Below are 21,730 nucleotides of genomic sequence, written 5' to 3'. Positions count from 1 at the left end.
CAGTGCTGCAAATCCTGTACCATTTAACATTATTTTCCGTGTTTTTGTTACTTGAGGGCCAGGAGAGTGATTCATCTGAGACTTCTGTGCGTGGGCCTAGGATCAAGCATGTCTGCCGAAGAGCTGCTGTGGCGCTGGGACGTAAGAGGGCAGTATTTCCAGACGACATGCCCACACTGAGTGCCTTACCTTGGGAAGAGAGAGAGAAGGTTCTGTCTTCCATGGGGAATGATGGTGCGTCTGTCTCTGTCTAGAATGTAAGCTTTTGACATGTCACTGTTTTGATCGGCGGTGGTCTGGCTGCTCATCGATCGCTGAAGTGAAGGGGCAGAACCGCTCAGTTGAGTCTGTACACGCCATGCCCACCTCTCCAGGGAGAGCTCAGAACAACTGAAGGGGCACAATGCTCAGCTGAGCACTTCTGCCCTTTTGTTTCCGTAAATGGTGGAGGGTTGCAACACTTAGATCCTCACCAATCAAAATAGGATTTTTTGTGCTTAGGCTACTTTCACACTAGCGGCAGGATGGATCCGACACGCTGTTCACCCTGTTGGATCCGTCCTGCCACTATTTCACCGTGCCGCCGGACTGCCGCTCCTTCCTCAATGACTATAATGGGGACTGGGGGCAGAGCTCCGGCGCAGCACAGCAGTGCACGGCGAGAGGCTGCCGGACTAAAAGTACTGCATGTCCGACTTTTTAGTCCGGCCGCCTCACCGCGCACTGCCGTGCTGCGTCGGTGCTCCTCCCCTGTGCCCATTATAGTCAATGGGGACGGAGCGGCAGTCTGGTGGCACGGCGAAATAGCGGCAGGACGGATCAGACAGGGTGAATAGCCTGTCGGATCGTTCCTGCCGCTAGTGTGAAAGTACCCTTACCTGTAAAATCTTTTTCTCGTTGAGTTCATTGGGGGACACAGAAGACTATAGGTATAGCTGCTGCCACTAGGAGGCAACACTAAGCAAAAAAAAGTATGAGCTCCTCCTCTCAGCTATACCCCTCCTGCAGACACTGAGCTAATCAGTTTGTACAAAAGCAGTAGGAGCAACCAGGAGAATCCAACAGAAAACAATAAAAAGGAAGAAAACCGGAGATGGGTCATCAACAACCAGATGGACCCATCTAGGAGAACCATCAATGTACATACAGGGTGGGAGCTGTGTCCTCCAATGAACTCAGCGAGAAAAGGATTTTACAAGTGAGCACAAAAAATCCTATTTTCTCGCTCATATCATTGGGGACACAGAAGACCATGGGACGTTAAAGAGCAGTACCATGGAGAGGGAACAAGAACAGAACGAATCCAAGGCCGGTCATAAGGCCCCATACAGAAATGCGGGGTATAGACACACCAGGAACCCTGAAAAGGGCAGGAAGACCCATTCCCCGGAAGGCCAGCCAGATAGCGTCTGAATACGCAGAGGCTCCGGCTGGGCAGAACAAAGAACAGCCCAGGGAATATAAGTCACGGCTTAGGAGACTTCAGAAGAAGTGGAGAGCACACAGCATATCCACAATATGGACAAGAATTAAGACAAGTCTGTCACCAGAAGCAACGAAGCGATTGCAGAAGATACAGGAGAGAAATACATAGCCTGGATCTGGAAGACTGCTAAGGAGTGATGCCCATGGATCAAAACCCCAGGGAAAAAAAACAAACTGTGGAATACTGATTGGAAGAAGACGAACTGAAAACCGCATCTGGATATCAAGGGCCAAAGAACTGCAGATGTGACAAAACTTTCCCCCCATGTGGGAAGAAGTAGGGATGCCCGAAGGCAAAGGCCCTACACACCATACCGGACTGCCAGAAGAGAAGAACACTCCAGAGGGACCATGACTGACAAGTCAGCGCTAGAGAACCTGGAAGTCAGGCATGAGAATGTGAAGAAACCCAAAGTGAACAAGGCAGTGGAACCGACCCAAAACTGACAAAAAAAAATTGGGGAGTAACCTGACCAGGAAAGAGTGTCCTCCGGGATCAAAAACGTCCCCTTCGGACCTACGGCCAAGGGGGTTTCTTCATAGGAATGTTCCCCCAGGAAAACGCCAATGTGGCAAGCAGAGGTATGTAGAGGAGGACCTTAAATTCCAGAACAAGAGAGGAGAGAAGCCGTCTGATACTCCATGGAAGGCTGCCTGAACTGGCAGACCTAATCGGAAGCTGCAGACAGGAACCAGAGAGGGGAAAATATTGCGCCAGGAAGGGAGTGTGGACCCCGAAATAACACAAATCCCCAGAAAAAAAAACTGGTTACAGAACCATTACCACCTGCGCAGGCACCCCACAGCAGGAAGGGGACATACGAGAACCCAATGGCTATGAACACTGGCCGAGCAGGCAGTAACAGTGTGTGGGGGAGCGCAACTACTCGACCTGCGGAAGGGGAGAAGTAGAAGCAGCCGATGCAGCTTAGTAGAAAACCAGCACTTAGGGGTGACAACAAGGGCAGTACGACCGCTCGACCCGGTGAGGGGAGCCATGTAGACAACTCGCATAGGCAAACTGTGCATACCCAAACTCCACACGGAGGGAACGCTAATGCTGTCACCGTAGTAGTATTGTAGAGGCAATGTAAAGGGAACAAGGCGCTAAGCCAGCGCCATAGAAATCTGTAGGTTATACCAGGTACAGAAAACGTACTAATGCCCAGCAGAAGTGATCAAACCCCTCAGCCTCAGCGTGTCATGGCAGAACCTAAGCAAAGTGCCCCCTGAGGAAGAAGTCGTGCTGCATCGGGAATGAAGCCACGGTGCAGGGGCGGCGGGCACTTCGGTTTACCTGCAAGTTCTGACAGCTTGCATTTCGAAACTAAGCGGAGATGGGAGATTGGGGAAGGTTACTGTGACAGGTCGCTTTGACTATCCACATGTGAGAATCCACGCTGTATGTATCAGCACGGACCCCACAGACTTGAGAAAGGAGTACACTTACTCCGAAATGTGTTGTCGCTTATTACTAAATAAAAAGATTTTATAAACATCCATTGAAGTTGCCAAGAGGTATCACATTTGTGTACTGTCCTGGTACACCACCCCCCACTGAATCTCGCATCACTCCTCTGGAGAACTGGCCACTACACTTATGAGGATTGAGAGATACCGGCGGCACCGACCCACCGCTCTCACGAGTGTTGTGCCCACTTATGCACAACACTAAAAGGTGAGCTCAATTATTGGCACCTTTTGTTTGAGTACTCTCTTAATTTCATACTACCCTATGAGCGCCTTTCCCTTTTCTGCCACACATACCCTGTGGAAGAAGGAAATGTAGACACGATCACAACTACAACTAGCGAGAAGGCACCATGCCTAGAAGGAGGGATGCTGTGTAGGAAGGGGATGTGGAAAAAAAAACAACATAAATGTAGTGTCCCCCGCCCATGCGTCATGTAAGCCGCAGTTGAAGGATGAACGCAAAAATTCCCCCTGTGAAGGGTTCACGCAGTAGTAGCCATGGAACTGAAGAAGCCAGAATATCTATGGGCAGCGCAAAGACTGCCTCACAGGGGGGAGGCGATAGCAACAAGTATGACCTCTAGGGTCAGAGGAGAGACTCCACCTGAAAATGAGGACAACAGCAATAGCCACCAAGAATTGCTGCTAGTGCAACACTCCACCTGAGAAGGAAGAAAACTGGCAATCAGAGCAAATGTTCCACCTACGGAAGGAGTGTGGACGCTGGGCCTGCCAATGACAATCAACCAAATCAGATTGCCCCTCACAGGGACTCAAGGCACGAGGAAAGGTATGAGGTACGGTAACTGCCTGTTAGAGATACAGGCCGACCTGGAAGACAGAGGCTTCCACGTAGGCACCAGACACCATTCCAAACTAAGACTACCTGAGGAAGGGGGTAGTGTGAACTGAAGCAGTCACAGTATCCAGCAGTAGTGCCAAAATACCACCTATGACGGGGGATAAGGCGATTGTAGGTACCGTGTCTAGCAATAGGCCATCCATGGAATGGGATGCCATGCGACAAGGAACAAATGAGAGTAGTCACAATTAGTCTACCCAAGAAAGATGGATAATGTAATAGGAGGAACAGTTTCCAGTGGCAGTGGAATTACTCCGCTGACGGAAAGAGGGGAACCGAAAAGATGTACAGGGTCCCATGGTAGTGCAAGCACTACTAGTTGTGCAACTACTTTGTCAATGGGGGGGGGGGGGGGGGGTGTAATGCTACAGGATTTATAGCGCACAATTGTGGTGCAACTAATCCCCCAATAGGAGGGGGAAAGCCGACCGGACAGATGATATCCAGTATGAGAGTAATTACTCCACCTGCGGAGGGGTTAATGCAACAGGACGTATGGTATCCGGTGGAAGTGCAATACTCCGCCTAAGGAAGGAGGGTAATGCGACCAGAAGCATAGGATCCAGTGGTAGTGCAACTACGCCGCCTCTGGAAGGAGGGTAACGCTACCGGATGTACGGTATCCAGTGGTTGTGTAAATATCCAGCCCATGGAAAGAAGGCAATGCTACCGGACGTATCGGAACCAACAGGATATAAACACTCTGCCGATAGAGGATTACTCTGCCCATGGAAAGAGGATAATGCTACGGACCGTACAGAACCAAGTGGGGGTGCAATTACTCCTATGGAAGGAGGGTAATGGCACGGGCTGTACAGTATCCAGTGGTAGTGCTATTACGCTGCCTATGGAAGGAGGATAATGCAATGGGCTGTACAGTATCCTGTGGTAGAACAAGTACACCGCCTAGGAAGGAGGGTAGTGCTACAGGTTGTACAGTATCCAGTGCAAGAACAATTACTGCGACTATGGAAGAAGGGAAATGCTACAGGCTGTACGGTATCCAGTGCAAGGGCAAATTTTTCGTGCTCTGAAAATACAGATCCTGCCCCGAAACACGCTGGAAGATGTGGCCTAGTATGCCGCAGAGCCGTGGCCTCGCGTACAGACGGGGCCAACTCGAAGAACTTCCGGTTGGGGCGGCGATGTAGGGAGGGAGCGGAGTGCACTGGGAAACAAGGAGGCCGGCAGCGGGCATACCGATGCCCCGAGTAGAAAAGCGGCGACCGTCCAAGCAGACATGTGACCACCGGGACTGGCTCGCGGGGCGTGGATGGTTTCGGGGATCGGATGTGGGACCGAGGCGGTGAGTCACCAGATACAGGGGCCAAGGTCTAGGAGAAACAACATATATTCCTGTGTTCACTTAGAGAAAACAGGAGAAGGGGGATCAGGCACAGGGGGGGGTCAGCAGGGGAGGTAGGTAATATACTTACCCAGACGGTTTCTGCCCACCCTGATTCCAGCAGTGTCACCTTCCTCAGTGTGCTGCCCCTTGGGGAGGGCGTCTACACCGGTAACCTGGCGGACTTCCAGAAGTAGTAGCCAAGGTGAGACTGTAGCTGGTGGGTAACAGCGGATTTGAGATCCACTGATCCTCCTTGTCCTCCAGAGGTGGGGAACGAGCAGTAGGCTTGAGGACCCGCTGGTCTCCCCCCTCAAGTGTGGGAAAAACAGGTGGTGAGAGCCCACCTGCAGCCCGAACCTGAAAAATAAAACAAAAAGGAAAAAACTTTGGCAGACCTACAGAAAAAAATGTCTGCCTCCTACGGACACTAAGCTAAGACTGATTAGCTCAGTGTTGGCAAGAGGGGTATAGCTGAGAGGAGGCGCTAACACTTTTTTTGCTTGGTGTCGCCTCCTTGTGGCAGCAGCGACACCCATGTTCTTCTGTGTCCCCCAATGATACGACAAAACTTTTTTATTTTTATTTTTTTAAGTTTCACATTATTTTTTTTCATGCATAATGTTAGGAAGCACATGGTTACTTGTACAGAATGTCATCATGAAAGATGGTTGATACATAAGAAATACTCATGTATTGGTGAAAATTGATATTTTCTTTTTGTTTAGCCATAACCCGTATTTCTGTTCTTTCTGTATGCAGACAAGTCCTCTATAGCTGGCTCTGAGGATGCCGATCCACCAGCTCCACCCCTCAAACCCATTAAACAAGTCACTCGCAATAAGGCTCCACAGGAACCTCCTGTAAAGAAGGGCAGGCGGTCGCGTCGCTGCGGCCAGTGCTCAGGCTGCCAGGTGCCTGATGACTGCGGCGTGTGCACGAATTGCCTTGACAAGCCAAAATTTGGAGGACGCAACATCAAAAAACAGTGCTGCAAGTAAGAATGTTAGACAGTTTATATAATATATGGTTGTGGTAAGTGTCAGGAAAGTGGTCCCTGAGTTATAGGAGATGTGAGATATAAAATCTGATTGTCACGTCTGATTTAAAGTGTTTTTTCAGGATTAGGATATCTAATCCTCAGGATAGGCCACCAATATCAGATCAGTGCGTTCTGACTCCCTGCACCACCGCTGATCAGGTGTTTGAAGGGCTGCTGCAGCATCTTCAGTGTTTACTGTCTACATGCATGCCGTGCATATGGTAGTGGATCCAGTTGCTATTCAAAGTATTCTTTTAATTTTTGTCATATTGTCTCCTATGACGTGTTTCTGCTCAATAAGCCTCTATTATTAAGCCGAAACGCGTCATAAGAGACAATATTATGACAAAAATAAAAGAATACTTTGAATAGCGGCTGCCGGGATCCCTTCTTGACTATACAATGTATGACTCTGTGCTTGGTATGTTGTGTGGAGGCTGAAGTGGTCACCGGAGCGCTGCGCCTTCTTTAAACAGCTGTACGGCTGGAGTTTCCAGTAGTTGGACCCCCCGTGCTGATCAGGTATTAATGACCTGCCTTTAGTATATGTCAGGGATGCTCAACCTGCCGCCCTCCTACAACTCCCACCTTGCCCTAATGGCTGTAAGCTGTCCAGGTATGCTTGGAGTTGTAGTATTGCAACAGCTGGATTGCCGCAGGTTGAGCATCCCTGGTATAGGTCATCAGTGTTAGGGTCCATTCACACATCCGTGTGTGTTTTGCGGATCCGCAAAACACGGACACCGGCATTGTGCGTTCCGCATTTTGCGGACCACACATCGCCGGCACTTAATAGAAAATGCCTATTCTTGTCCACGATTGCGGACAAGAATAGGACATGTTCTATTTTTTTCGGGATCGGAATTGCGGATGTGTGAATGGAGCCTTACACTTCTGGAAAAACCTATTTAATTGCCATGTCATCGGGCTATGGCCAGAAATGCAGCAGTGCTTCTCGGAAAGTGAGAAGTATAGGAACACACATGAGCCACTGATTTATTTCCTTTTTTCAAATTTTTGAAGGATGAGAAAGTGCCAGAATTTGCAATGGATGCCCTCTAAAGCTTTTTTGCAGAAGCAAGCAAAGGGTAAGTTGATGCCAAATAATATATATATATATTTCATAATTGTTAATAAAATAATTAATATTTATATTTTTTATTTTTTTGAAGCGGCAAAAAGGAAAGAAAAGAAAACCAGAATGGCTGAAAAGGAGGGTGCTACTGTGAAGCCTACCCAAGAACCTGTTCCCAAGACTGTTGTAGCACCGATAACCACTGCCACATCGCCTGTCAGTGAGGAGGCTCCACTTACTCCTCCCCCGCCACCAAAAAAGAGTGATCCTCCTAAGAAGGTTGTAGAGGAGAAACCTGAGGAGGAGAGCCCACCTGCACTAACCGATGAGGTTAAACAGCCTCCTACTGTACGAAAAGTCAGCAAGCAGCTTCACCCGCAGCCTCCGGTCACTCAAATCCCACGCCAAACTAGTCCGCCACCAACACCCTCTCGCAAAGAAGTCCCCAGACCTGCCTCTTTGGAGCCAAGGAAGAAACAGCCTTTTGTCCTTCCTGAGACCGGTGAGATAAGTTTACCATCACAATATCTTTATTGAAGCAAACCTATCTATGTAGAGAGAAGCTTAATGAGCTCTCTGATGAAGCATTCAGTAGACCGAACGACCTCTTAATATGCTACTTCCTGGGCAACTGACCGGGCGTGAACTCTGTACGTTTACCGCAAATGGTACAGAATATTTAGACCGTCTAATCCAAATTACAGGAATCTGTAGCCCTCAAACTTGGGACACTGGAGCCCCATTCTGGTGATAATGGGGGGTCCCAACGATTGAAATCCCTCCATCTACCAGTTTTTACCTATACAGTGGATAGCCGTTAACTTATTACTGGAAGAACAAGTGTGGTGATAGACCATTATTTCTAATATTTAATGCTAGGGGCTGTTCTGGCGCATATCAAACATTCAGTATTCACAAAGGGGTCCAAAAGTGAGCCGGGAAACTACTGGCTTGTCAGTTTACTTTCTTTTGGGAGTAATGTCCCTTTCACGCGAGCGAGTTTTCCGCACGGGTGCGATGCGTGAAGTGTACGCATAGCACCCGCACTGAATCCTGACCCATCCATTTCAATGGCTCTGAGCGTTTTTTTTTTGTTTTTTTTTCATGCATCAATTCTGCAGTGCGTGAGAATCGCAGCATGTTCTATATTCTGCGTGAAAACGCAGCCCTGACCCCATAGAAGTGAATGGGGCTTCAGTGAAAAACGCATTACATCCGGATGCTGTCCAAATACAATGCGTCTTTCAGTGATGGTTGCTAGGAGATGTTTTGTAAATCTTCAGTTATTTTTTTATTTATTTTTTCACTCGCTTGAAAAAACGCATTGCACCCTGCGCGGAAAAAAACTGAACGTAATCGCAACAAAACTGACTGTACTTGCTTGCAAAATGGTGCGAGTTTCACTGAACGCATCCAGACGCAATCCGTATCGTTCGCGTGAAAGAGGCCTAAAGTGTTTGAACACTCAATGAAAATAAGGGTACAACAGATCTATATCAGCACGGGGTTTGGAAGGGTCATTCCTGCCAGACTAACCGGATCAGTTTCTTTGAGGAAGTAAGTTCTAGACTGGAGCGGGGGCGAGTCGTTTCATGTCATACATATTGATTTTTTCCAAAGCATTTGATACTGTGCCACATACAGGTGAAACTCGAAAAATCTGAATATCGTGCAAAGTTCATTTATTTCAGTAATGCAACTTAAAAGGTGAAACTAACACATGAGACTCATTACATGCAAAGAGAGATATTTCAAGCCTTTTATTTGTTATAATTTGGATGATTATGGCTTACAGTTTATGAAACCCCAAAGTCACAATCTCAGGTCCCCTTTGCTCCGGGGGTATGGATTCATTAGCTGACTAGAGTCTGACACTTTAAGCCTAGAATATTGAACCTTTTCACAAAATAAAAATTTTAAGATGCTTTAATGCAATTATTTTTAATTTGCATTACTGAAATAAATGAACTTTTGCACGATAATAAAATTTTTTGAGTTTCACCTGTAAAAGGTTAGTGTATAAATATAAAACAGGAGATGGTTTTTAACGGTACATAGATTGGGTGACTGTTACTAGTCGGGTACCACAGGGAACAGTATTGGTGGGGTCACAGTTGCTACTGGGGTAACACAGGGGTCAGTATTGGAGGGGGTCACCATCATTAGAGGGGTCAATATTGGGCTCTATTCTCATTTAAAGGGGGTTTTCCAGGATTAAATTTTTTTTTATGTTCCATTAAACATGCCCTGGCCGTACTAACCTATATCTAATATGGTTGTAATACCTATTCTGCTCCGTTTGATCACTTTACAAACCAGTTATGTACAAAATCACCAATAACATGGCTACAAACAAGTCAACAATTAAAACGAGAAGTGATGGCCCTGCTCGCAAGAGCTTACAATCTAAGGAGACAGGGGTGACACAAGTGCTTGTTTTGGCCATCTTAACACAATAGGGGAGTAGGTATAAAGGTGTACTAGCCAGTCACTAGCTGATATCTGTAGTGCTTCTGAGTGCATGGGGTGTGGCGGATGATGGATCAAGTTGAGAAGAATTGGGTTAAGGAGTGGTGAATGAAGAAGAGTTAGATCGGGGGATGTGATCGGACACCCTAAAAAGATGTGTTTAAGGTCTCTTTCACACGAGCGTTACGGATTCTCGGTGTCTGCTAAGGAAATAACGGATGGTTTTGCACGCAAGTTGGGTCAGTTTTGTCTGCGATTGCATTCAATGTTTCCGTTTTTCCGTGCGGGCGCAATCAGCTTTTGATTCGTTTTTCACATGCGTGAAAAAACCTGAAGAAAAACCATCTACATCTCCTAGCAGCCATCAGTGAAAAATGCATTGTATCCAGATGTCTTCCATTTTTCACTGAAGCCCCGTTCACTTCTATGGAACCAAGGCTGCATGAAAAACGCAGAATATAGAACATGCTGCGCTTCTTCCTGAACGCAGAATTCATGCGTGGAAAACGATGCTCGTGTGCACAGGCCCATTGAAATGAATGGGTCAGGATTCAGTCCAGATGCTATGCGTTTGCTTCACACATCGCACCCTGACGGGAAAACTCACTTGTGTGGAAGAGGCCTAAAGGGTGTGCCTAAAACTGTGGATGTCGTGAATTGACCTAATTGCTTGGGGTAGGGTGTTCCAGAGAACTGGTGCAGGCGGAGAGAAGTCTTGGTGATGGGAGTGAGAGGTTCCGATTATGACGGATCTTATTTCTGTATACCATCCTACCATGCTCTCCATTCAGTCAATGACTTACGACTAAGGGAGGAGATGTAGGGGGGGGGGGGGGGGGGGGGGTGCAGCGCTGTGGAAGCGTTGGAGGCCAGAATGAGCACGATACTGCATGGGCAACCAGTGCAATGACTGGCGCAGGGTGGAGGCATCGGAGTAGCGGTTAGGGTCCATTGACACGTCTGTAGTGTGTTTTGCGGATCCGCACATCGCCGGCACTAATAGAATATGCCTATTCTTGTCCGCAATTCTACGCCTACATAGATGGGGATTCTTTACTATAAGAGCAGTGAGACTATGGAACGCTGGAAGTCATCTACCATAATGATGCACCCCTTCACGCAAGAAATTACTCCACTGGCTAAGGCTCCATTCACACGTCCGCAATGTGTTTTGCGGATACATGGAGACACGGATCCGCAAAACACGGAAAGCGGCAATGTGTGTTCCGCATTTTGCGGACCGCACATTGCCGACATAATAGAATATGCCTGTTCTTGTCCGCAATTGCGGACAAGAATAGGACATGTTCTATTTTTTTGCGGAAACGGAAGCACGGATGCGGAAGTGCGGATCCGCAAATGTGGATGCGGACAGCACATTCCGTCCCCATAGAGAATGAATGGGTCCGCACCCTTTCCGCAAAATTGCGGAAAGGATGCGGACACATTTTGCGGACGTGTGAATGGAGCCTTTGGCTACATTGACATCTCCGTTAAGGAGATCTGGCGAAAACTCCGTCTGTTGGCCCGACAAAAAACTGTTGTATGCAATGTTTTTTTTTCTGCCGAAACACAGATCACTGCCAGATCTCATTGCAGTCTATGGGGATTCGGCAGACCTGTCTGTGCTGGAACAGCCTGCTGGATCTCCTAATGGAGATGTAAACGAGGCCTTACAAATGTTACTATTTGCAAATATTCTCAAATGTTTCATCAGCTCTGAAAACCATAGGCCGCTTTTTTTTTTTTCCTTGACCTTTTAAAGTCATATGAACTGTCTATATTTTTTTCAGCCGTATTGTATTTTATGTGTTTTTTTTTTTTTTTCCCACCACATATATTTACCTTTTAGGTTCTGAGCAAAACAAGCAGAAGAAACTCGCATCCAGACTAGGGGTGTTACCGAGATCCAGATCCAAGGAGAAGGTAGGCAGGGTCATTTCATTTTGGTATACAGCAGCTGTAAATATGTAAAGATGCAGCCGAGCTAAACTTGATGGTTAATGCGTTAAAGGGGTTCTACAGGAATTAAGAAAATGAAAATACTTAATGGGGTTATCCTTAGACAATGGGGGCATATCGCTAGGATATGCCCCCATTGTCTGATAGGTGCGGGTCCCACCTCTGGGACCCACACCTACAAGGAGAACGGAGCCGGGGACAGTTGTGGCTGGAGGACCCCGGGTTTTCCGGGGTCCGTCCACCACCAGGCGCAGCTCCCCGCCTCTCCCATTGAAGTGAATGGGAGCGCATGCGCGGCCACCGCTCCCATTCATTTCTATGGGGCCGATGGTAATAGCCGAGCCAGCGCTCGGCTATTTTCGGCGGCTCCGTAGATATGAATGGAGGGCGGCTGCGCATGCGCAGTGCGCCCTCCTCAAGTTTCACCGTTCTGTTCTCCTTGTAGGTGCGGGTCCTACCTATCAGACAATGGTGGCATATCCTAGCGATATGCCCCTATTTTCTAAGATGGGATGACCCCTCTAAATGTTACTTTATTTTAAATATTTTCCCAAATACCTTTTATTAGTTATAATGGATCGTTTTGTCTGGAGAGCAATCAGGAGAAATAAAATGGCCACCGTCCGATTTGTACACACAAAACCTGTCCTAATCACACAGCAGCACAAGCTACTTCACAACATTGAGCTAAAGAGCTGTCTCATCCTCCTCTCCTACATGTCAGGGATTATGATCCTGAATACAGATAAGATCTTCAGCTGAATTTCTGGGGGAATGGAGATCACGAGGAGACCTAAAGTACAGAGAGGAGGAACAGGACAGACTGTGGTAATGTGGGGCTGTGGTAATGGAGACTGCATACAAGAGCTGCTGCTCATTATCCACATCCCCACCTCCTCTCTTTACTTCATGTCTCCTCATGAACTCCATTCCTACAGAGATTCAGCTGAAGATCTTATCTCTATTCAGGACCATAATCTGGACCGAGCGGAGGATGAGGCAGCTCTTTAGCTCAGGGCTGTGAAGTAACTTGTCCTGCTGTGTGATTAGGACAGGTTTTGTGTGCACTAATAGGACGGCGGCTATTTCATTTCTCCTAATGAGTGCTCCCAAGACAAAATGAGCCATTATAACTAATGAAAGGTATTTGGAAATATATTTATAATAAAGTAATATTTTGAGTATTTTCATTTTCTTCATTCCCGGAGAACCGCTTTAAGTAAAGAATGGCAAGAAAATGTTAACAGACTTTTCAATGGATTTCGATAGCTTTTGTCGCGACCTAACCGAGATAACACATGGCAGTGTGTTATCAGAGTCCATTTTAGCTCGGCTACATCTGTAGGTTTGTGCTGATGCTACTTATAAAAGAAAATCTTATTTGAAATAACACTAATATCTTTCTGAAGTATGTATGAGGTTATACGAACTGGAGATAAGTGAGTAGTCATTGAAGAGATGGTCAATAATTTGAGACATGATAGTGAGCCAGGGACATGGAACTTCCTGATTTATTTATTTTTGGATATATTTGCAGCAAATATCTGCCTTTGGTAGTAACTGTCAAGCTCGTTCATGTCATGAAAAGGCACCGATAGCCAAAAATGGTCTTTATGTTCCTTTTTTAGCTGTTCAGAATCTCTAGTGTATGACCAGTTTAAAGAGACTGTCCAGCTTTTTAGAAATCAACGATCAATAGCATCACGCTCAACCTGTTAAATAAATAATTTTCTTCACTTGCTCCCCGCCACTCTGTTTCGGTTTCCTGTGACCCTGGCTCTCTTCAGTGGTCCTCCAATCCCCGTCCTGTGAACTTGTGGATGGATGAGGTCACATACACCGCTTTAGCCAATGACTGGCTTCATTGGTGACGTGGCATCAAGCGGCACTTGACCCAACAGTGACGTGCCGCTTGGGGACACGTCACCTTGAGGCTGTTTCTTGACTACAGCGGCACACAGAAGCTTACAGGATAGGGACTGGGAAGACCGCTGGGTGGAGCTGGAACAGAGCGGTCGGGAACAGGTAAGTATGAGTTTGAGGTAGATCATGCTGCCGTCAATAGTTATAAATGTCCAAAAAGCTGGGCCTTTAAGGTTCCAAGTAAGCGTTATCGGCTCCTATATAGCTTTACTACAGCACGTTCTTTTTGTATGCATGTTTCCTCACTTGGAGTGAAGTAAGCCCCTGCCACCCCAGAGAACAAAAGGGTCTGGCACAGTGAAATACAGCGGCCCGATACTTCGGCAAGAGTCAGCCCCTCCGTACAGATAAGTTGGTCCCGCTGAAATCAGCTAGCGTTACTGTGATATCTAGGACAAAATGCATCATACTAATTGGGGTAAAATGCAAAAACGAGGTCTATTTTTATAACTCATTATTCTACTCTTAAAGCGTCAAGTGGCATTTATCTTGTAGAGAAAGTTAATACAAGGCACTCACTAATGTATTGTGATTGTCCATATTCTCCTTTTGAACATTCTCCACAGACTCCTTTGCTGGCTTGATTCATTTTTCCACCACATACGCAGCTCATTTCCATGGCTACGACCACCCTGCAATCCAGCAGCGGTGGCCGTGCGTGCACTCTGTAGGAAAACTTGCCAACCTCTTTGGTGGCAGAGACCGTGGGAGCGCACATAGGCTGGTGCTTTTTCCTATAGTGTGCAATCATGACCACCGCTGATGGATTGCAGGTTTGTCGCAACCATGGAAACGAGCAGTGTATAATGGGATGGAAAAATGAATCCAGCCAGCAAAGGAAGCAATATGGACAATCACAATACATTAGTAAGTGCCTTGTGTTAACTTTCTCTACATAATAAATGCTATTTGCTGAAGTGACAGCCCCTTAAATGTTCCTCTCAGGCCCCCCCCCCTAGCTTGAATACTTTTTTGGTATAGCGTATTGCATCTTAATCCGTGCCCTTATTGTATTTAATATTTGTCTGTGCAGGAGAAACCACTAGCTCCCAGCAAGCCAGATGTGAATTTTAACCTTCTGAACACCCTGTGTAATGGCAACAGCTCCAGACAGAAACCTCCATCTGATGGCGTGCATAGGATTCGTGTAGATTTTAAGGTTTGATATTACCTAGGAACTCCTTTCATTCTGATCATTTCTGCAGGTGGAAGTAGTGCAGAGTCAGAGGCGGTCATGTAGCTCCCTTTAAATAACTCCATAAGTTTATGTGCAGGTCCTAACTTGTTGTATTTCTATCACAGGAGGATTGTGAAATGGGAAATGTATGGGAGATGGGTGGTTTAAGCATCCTTACCACCGTGCCGATCACCCCACGTGTCGTTTGCTTCCTTTGTGCCAGCAGTGGAAATGTTGACGTGAGTAATCGGAAAACTTTTTATGTTATATTTATATTCACGAAGCACGAGTCTGAATTTGTAAATTGTCAAAACAGAGTAAAGCACATGGGCCAATTTTTGATTTTGATGATCTTGTTCCTCTTTTAACAATCTTGAAGCATGGAGAGTAAAATGTGTAACAGAAAGGAACTGTAAAATGCACCACAATGAGTGGACATGTCCAGTTTATTTGGCACAAGTTTGTACACAATGAAGAAATGTGTCTAGCTTTTGGTACACTTTGTTATATCTGTTCTTTGCCTTTGCACATCTTTGGGTTTGATTTAGGCTACTTTCACACTAGCGGCAGGTGAGTCCGGCAGGCTGTTCTAGCGGGTGAACAGCCTGTCTGATCCGTCCTGCCGCTAGTTCACGTGTGCCCCCGGACTGCCGCTCCGTCCCCATTGACTATAATGGGGGCGGACTTGCGGCGGCACGGCAGCGCACGGTGAGAGGCAGCCGGACTAAAAGTACTGTATACAGTACTTTTAGTCCGGCTGCCTCTCGCCGTGCCGCCACCAGAACTCCTCCCCCATTATAGTTAATGGGGACAGAGCGGCAGTCCGGGGGCACACGTGAACTAGCGGCAGGACGGATCAGACAGGCTGTTCAACCGCCGGAAAAGCCTGTTGGATTCCCCTGCCGCTAGTGGAGAACTAGCCTTAATTGTCTGCGACTTTATTAATCCTCACCTCCTAATTTATTATTACTTTTTGCTTTCATTCTTTCATCTAGTTTGTGTTCTGCCAAGTGTGTTGTGAGCCTTTTCACCGTTTCTGCTTGGAAGAAAAGGAGAGACCGTCTGAGGACCAACTGGAAAATTGGTGTTGCCGAAACTGCAAGTTTTGTCACGTGTGTGGCAGACAACAGCAGGTTAATAAGGTATGGATTGGTCATGTGAGAATATAATCCTATTAGGTGGATACAAATGTAATTATTTCAAGGGATAGTTCTATCTTCTAAAGTGATGGCATGTTAGGATATGCTCCTCAGGAGTTTGACTGATCCTGACAATTAATAGCTGTGGACCTTTCAGTCTTTGCCTCTGCAGCCGCACCCAGCCTCCCATTGTGCACATGCAGAATTTAGGAACCAGAATTAGATCTCCTAGAAACCTTATCTCAGAGTAATTAATGCAGTACCACCCTTAAAGGGAACCTGTCACCGGGATTTTGGGTATAGAGCTGAGGACATGGGCTTCTAGATCGCCGCTAGCACATCCGCAATATCCATTCCGCATAGCTCCGTGTGCTTTGATTGTGTCAATAAAACTATTTTATATATATATATATGTAAATGAGGCTGCTAACGTTTCCAGAGCCCAGCCACACCCATTGTAAAGGAGCCCAGCACCGCTTCGCATCCTCCAAATCGCCTCCTTGCTCCCCGACGTCACAAAGCTAGAGCACCGTAATATTGCAACACGCAAGCTAGCGCATGCGCAGTTCGTTCCCTGAGGCTGATGCCATCACAGGGAAGGAACACTATGCCAACACTGCGCATGCGCTAGCTCGCGCATCGCGACATTACGGCGCTCTAGCTTTGTGACGTCTGGGAGCAAGGAGGAGATTTGGAGAATGCGGGGCTGTGCTGGGCTCCTTCACAGTGGGCATGGCTGGGCTCCGGAAACGAGCTATGGGGAATGGATATTGCGGAAATACTTGGCTCCATTAAATCTATAGTATAGTAGTGAATACTGCAGTAGCCTGCTCCGTCCACTACGAAATGCTTTGTATTTTCCGGAGCCAGCTACTCAGTCCGCACTGCTTTGCGTTAGGACATTGATGGCTGCGCCGTGCATGTATGACAATTGTTGCCAAGGGGTTAAAATTATCAGGGTATGTAAAAAAAAATCTAACACCTATAGCCAGACTTTGCACAGACTTTTGTGTAATGCTAATTTATCCTAATACTTTACAAGATCACATACAGTGAAAAATGGCTAGCTAGTAATGCAACTTTTCAGTCTATGTGCTGTTGAATTTTGGAATAAGCATCTAGTAGAATTACTAGTAAGTTATCTGCAGCAGCATTTATGACCTGCAAAAGCAATACTGCCCTGTGCTGCCTAACCCTGCAGACTTCTACATGACGTGCATAAATGCTGCTCGTTTCTTCTGTGTCGCTGCAGTGTTGTATAGCTCTGCTATAGAAAACTGTGATGACTTTTATCAGGACACTAAAGCCTCTGCTGTAAGCTACACAAGAAAAGGGTAGAACATACCTTTTCCTCAAGAGCTCAGGTCATTATAGTATCACAATTTTGTGTGTGTCTATTAATTTACATTCTAAACCCTGTGTTACACCTGCTGATTTTTCGGTAGATGATCGCTATCGAGCGTTCGTATGGACTACCGCTGATGAACGAGCAAACGATTGATCAGACAATCCAAATCTTATGACATGATATATAATAAAAAAAATTATCTTTTGCAGGGGGCAGATCATGGTGTCTAATCACGATCTGCCACCGGCAAACCACTTTACAGTATGGGGACTAGCGATGGCAAAGTTGCTGCGGAGGAGATCGCTGCATGTAATAGCACCAGTCTCCTCCTCTAGCGAGCAGGCTATTGCCAGAAGGGAATGCTTCCCTCCCGACAATTGTCTGCCACATCGGACTGTGTAATACAGCCTTAACCCTTTCTTCTGCTTTTTCTACCTACAGCAACTACTGGAGTGTAACAAGTGCCGCAACAGCTATCACCCAGAGTGCCTGGGACCAAATTACCCCACAAAGCCTACGAAGAAGAAGAGAGTCTGGGTGAGTGGTGCTTTTGTTCTCTGACCTTTTTAATGCTTTGTCTACCAAAACTCATTTGCATCTTATCTTTTGTCTACGGTTGATATTGAGATATATGGCAATAAAGTATAACACTGGACACTCATGCCGCATCTTTTAAGGCTGTGTTACCTGCGATGTAGCAGGCGATTGTCAGGAGGGAAGCGTTCCTTCCCGGTAATCGTATGCTCGTTAGTGGAGGAGTTTGCTGCTATTACATGTGGCGATCTCCTCCACAGTATTGGGAGGAACAATCACTAATGCCATCGCTTGTCCCCATACAGACTCGTTTGCCGACAGCAGATCGTGATTAGACAGCACAATCTGATGCCGGCAAACAATGAATTTAAAAAATCTGGAGTGCCCGATGAACACTGCCAGATCATCGCTAACGAGCATTACTATGAACCCTCGTTAGTAATGATCTGGCAGAATATCCACCAGTGTAATGCAGCCTTTAGACTCCAGCACGCTGATCATAAAGGAAAATTAGTTTCTCGCTCATATCATTGGGGGACACAGAAGACCATGGGTATAGCTATTGCCACTAGGAGGCGACACTAAGCAAAAAAAGTGTTAGCTCCTCCTCAGCTATACCGCTCCTGCAGACACTGAGCTAATCAGTTTTAGCTTGGTGTCCGTAGGAGGCAGACATTTTTTCTGTAGGTCTGCCAACGTTTTTTCCTTTTTTGTTTTATTTTTCAGGTTCGGGCTGCAGGTGGGCTCTCACCACCTGTTTTCCCCATACTTGAGGGGGGAGACCAGCAGGTCCTCAAGCCTGCTGCTCGTTCCCCACCTCTGGAAGACAAAAAGGAACAGTGGATCTCTAATCCGCTGTTACCCGCCAGCTACAGTGTCACCCTTGGCTACTACTTTTGGAAGTCCCCCCTGTTACCGGTTGTAGACGCCCTCCCCAAGTGGCCGCACCTTGAGGAAGGTGACACTGCTGGAACCAGAGTGGGCAGAAACAGTCTGGGTAAGTATATTACCTACCTCCCCTGCTGCCCCCCCTGTGCCTGAGCCCCCTTCTGTTTTCTCTAAGTGAACACAGGAATATATGTTGTTTCTCCTAGACCTTGGCCCCTGTATCCGGTGAGTCACCACCTCGGTCCCACATCCGGTCCCCGGCCCCATCCACGCCCTGCGAGCCAGTCCCGGTGGTCACATGTCTGCTTGGGCGGCCACCGTTTTTCTACTCGGGGCATCGCTACGCCCGCTCCCGGCCTCCTTGTTTCCCAGTGCACTGCGCTTCCTCTCTACATCACCGCCAGATCCGGAAGTTCTTCCGGTCGGCCCCGCTTGTACTCGAGGCCCCGGCTCTGCGGCCTACTAGGCCGCATCTCCCAGCGTTTTTCAGGGGCTGGATCTGTATTTTCAGAGCGTGAAAATTTCACGCCCATGCCTTTGCCCCTCCCCAGCTCCCCAATAACCTCCGCCCCTGCATTCTGCTTAATCCCTTCCTTGCCTCAGTACTACTGTGCTGAGGAAGGTGCTCACTGTGCTCTCTGCTGAGGCTTACAGTGCTGGTCATTAGTACTACTGCCGGATACCGCACTCCTTGTAGCTCACTCTCCTTCTATAGGCGGAGTAGTTAAACTACCACTGAATTCCGTGAGTCCTGTCACACTCCCTTCCCTCCTTAGGCGGAATATGTGTGCTCACCACTGGACCCTGTACATTCTGTAGCACTACCCTCCTTCCATAGGCGGAGTACTTGCTCTACCACGGGATACTGTACATCCCATTGCTTTATCCTCCTTCCATAGGCAACGTATTGGCACTACCGCTGGATACCGTACAGCCCGTGCCATTACCCTCCTTCCGTAGGAGGAGTAATTGCACTTCCACTGGGTACTGTACGGCCCGTAGCATTATCCTCTTTCCATGGGCAGAGTAATCCTCTATCGGCGGAGTGTTTACAACCGATTGGTTCCTATACGTCCTGTAGCATTTCCCTCTTTCCATGGGCGGAATATTTATACCACCACTGGATACCGTACATCCGGTAGCATTACCCTCCTTCCAGAGGCGGTGTAGTTGCACTACCACTGGATCCTATGCTTCTGGTAGCATTACCCTCCTTTGTAGTGACAGTATTTGCATTTACTCTGGGTACTGTACATTCTGTAGCATTGCCCTCCTTCTATAGAGTAATTGCACTTCCACCGATACCATACGTCCTGTTGCATTGCTTCCTACGCCTTATCCCCCGTCATGGGTGGTATTTTGGCACTACTGCTGGATACTGTGACTGCTTCACACTACCCCCTTCCTCAGGTAGTCTTAGTTTGGAAGTGGTGTCTGGCACCTACGTGCAGCCTCGATCTTCCAGGCGGCCTGTAGCTCTAACAGGCAGTTACCGTACCTCATACCTTTCCTCGTGCCTTGAGTCCCTGTGAGGGACAATCTCTCATTTGGTTGATTGTCATTGGCACTCTGCTTCTCAGGTGGAGTGTTGCACTTGCACCAATTCTTGGTGGCTATTGCTGTTGTCCTCATTTTCAGTTGGAGTCTCTCATCTGACCCTAGAGGCCATAGTTGTTGCTATCCGCCTCCCCCCTGTGAGGCAGTCTTTGTGCTGCCCGTAGATATACTGGCTACTCCGTTCCGTGGCTACTACTGCGTGAACCCTCCAGGGGAATTTTTGCGTTCATACTTCAACTGCGGCTTACAGTGACGTATGGGCGGGGGACACTACATTTATGGTTTTCTCCACATCCTAGCATTTCGGTGGTATCTACACAGCATTCCTCCTTCTAGGCATGGTGCCTTCTCGCTAGTTGTACTTGTGATCGTGTCTACATTTTCCTTCTTCCACAGGGGGCACACTGCTTATGTTCTGCCATGACACGCTGCGGCTGAGGGGTTTCCTCACTTCCTGCTGGGTGTTAGTACGTTTTTTTTTCTGTACCTGGTATTAACCTACCGATTTTCTATGGTGCTGGCTTAGCGCCTTGTTCCCTTTACATGTACCGCATTACCTCTACAATCTACTACGGTGACAACATCAGCATTCCCTCCGTGTGGAGTTGGGTATGCACAGTTGGCATATGTGAGTTGTCTACATGGCTCCCCTCACCGGGTTGAGCGGTCGTACTGCCCTTGTTGTCACCCCTAAAGTGCTGGTAGAAGCATCGGCTGCTTCTACTTATCCCCTTCCGCGAGGTCGAGTAGTTGCGCTCCCCCACACACTGTTACTGCCTGCTCGGCCAGTGTTCATAACCATTGGGTTCTCGTATGCCCCCTTTCTGCTGTAGGGTGCCTGCGCGCGCGGGTGGTGTTGGTTTTGCAACCAGTTTTTTTCTTGTCCATATTGTGGATATTCTGTGTGCTCTTCACTTCTTCTGAAGTCTCCTAAGCCGTGACTTATATTCTCTGGCTGTTCTTTCCTCTGCGTATTCAGACGCTCCTCTGGCTGGCTTTCCGGGAATGGGTTTTCCTGTCCCTTTTCAGGGTTCCTGGTGTGTCTTTACCCCACATTTCTGTATGGGGCCTTATGACCGGCCTTGGATTCGTTCTGTTCTTGTTCCCTCTCCATGGTACTGCTCTTTAACGTCCCATGGTCTTCTGTGTCCCCCAGTGATATAAGCGAGAAAATAGGATTTTTTTTGTGCTTACCTGTAAAATATTTTTCTCGCTGAGTTCATTGGGGGACACAGCTCCCACCCCGTATGTACATTGCTGGTTCTCCTAGATGGGGTCCTTTTAGTTCTTGATGATGACCCATCACTGGTTTTCTTCCTTTCTGTTGGATTCTCCTAGCTGCTTCTACTGCTTTTGTACAAACTGATTAGCTCAGTGTCTGCAGGAGCGGTAAAGCTGAGAGGAGGAGCTCACACTTTTTTTTTGCTTAGTGTCGCCTCCTAGTGGCAATA

General features: G+C 47.4%; 1 protein-coding gene across 1 annotated transcript in view; it reads left to right on the top strand.

The window, feature by feature from the left end:
• The window catches only part of KMT2A (lysine methyltransferase 2A), a 121,107-nt gene that overhangs the window by 28,206 nt on the left and 71,171 nt on the right, over positions 1 to 21,730 (top strand). Inside the window, 9 exon segments of the mRNA XM_040425432.1 lie at positions 57 to 234; positions 5,928 to 6,162; positions 7,231 to 7,295; positions 7,380 to 7,784; positions 11,604 to 11,677; positions 14,670 to 14,795; positions 14,939 to 15,052; positions 15,809 to 15,955; positions 17,742 to 17,837. Coding sequence (XP_040281366.1) covers positions 57 to 234; positions 5,928 to 6,162; positions 7,231 to 7,295; positions 7,380 to 7,784; positions 11,604 to 11,677; positions 14,670 to 14,795; positions 14,939 to 15,052; positions 15,809 to 15,955; positions 17,742 to 17,837 — 1,440 coding nt within the window.

This window comes from Bufo bufo, chromosome 1 (genome assembly GCF_905171765.1).
Source record: "Bufo bufo chromosome 1, aBufBuf1.1, whole genome shotgun sequence".
NCBI classification, from domain to species: domain Eukaryota; kingdom Metazoa; phylum Chordata; class Amphibia; order Anura; family Bufonidae; genus Bufo; species Bufo bufo.
The sequence above is the reverse complement of the archived record's forward strand: the minus strand, read 5'-3'. Positions and strand labels throughout refer to the sequence as shown.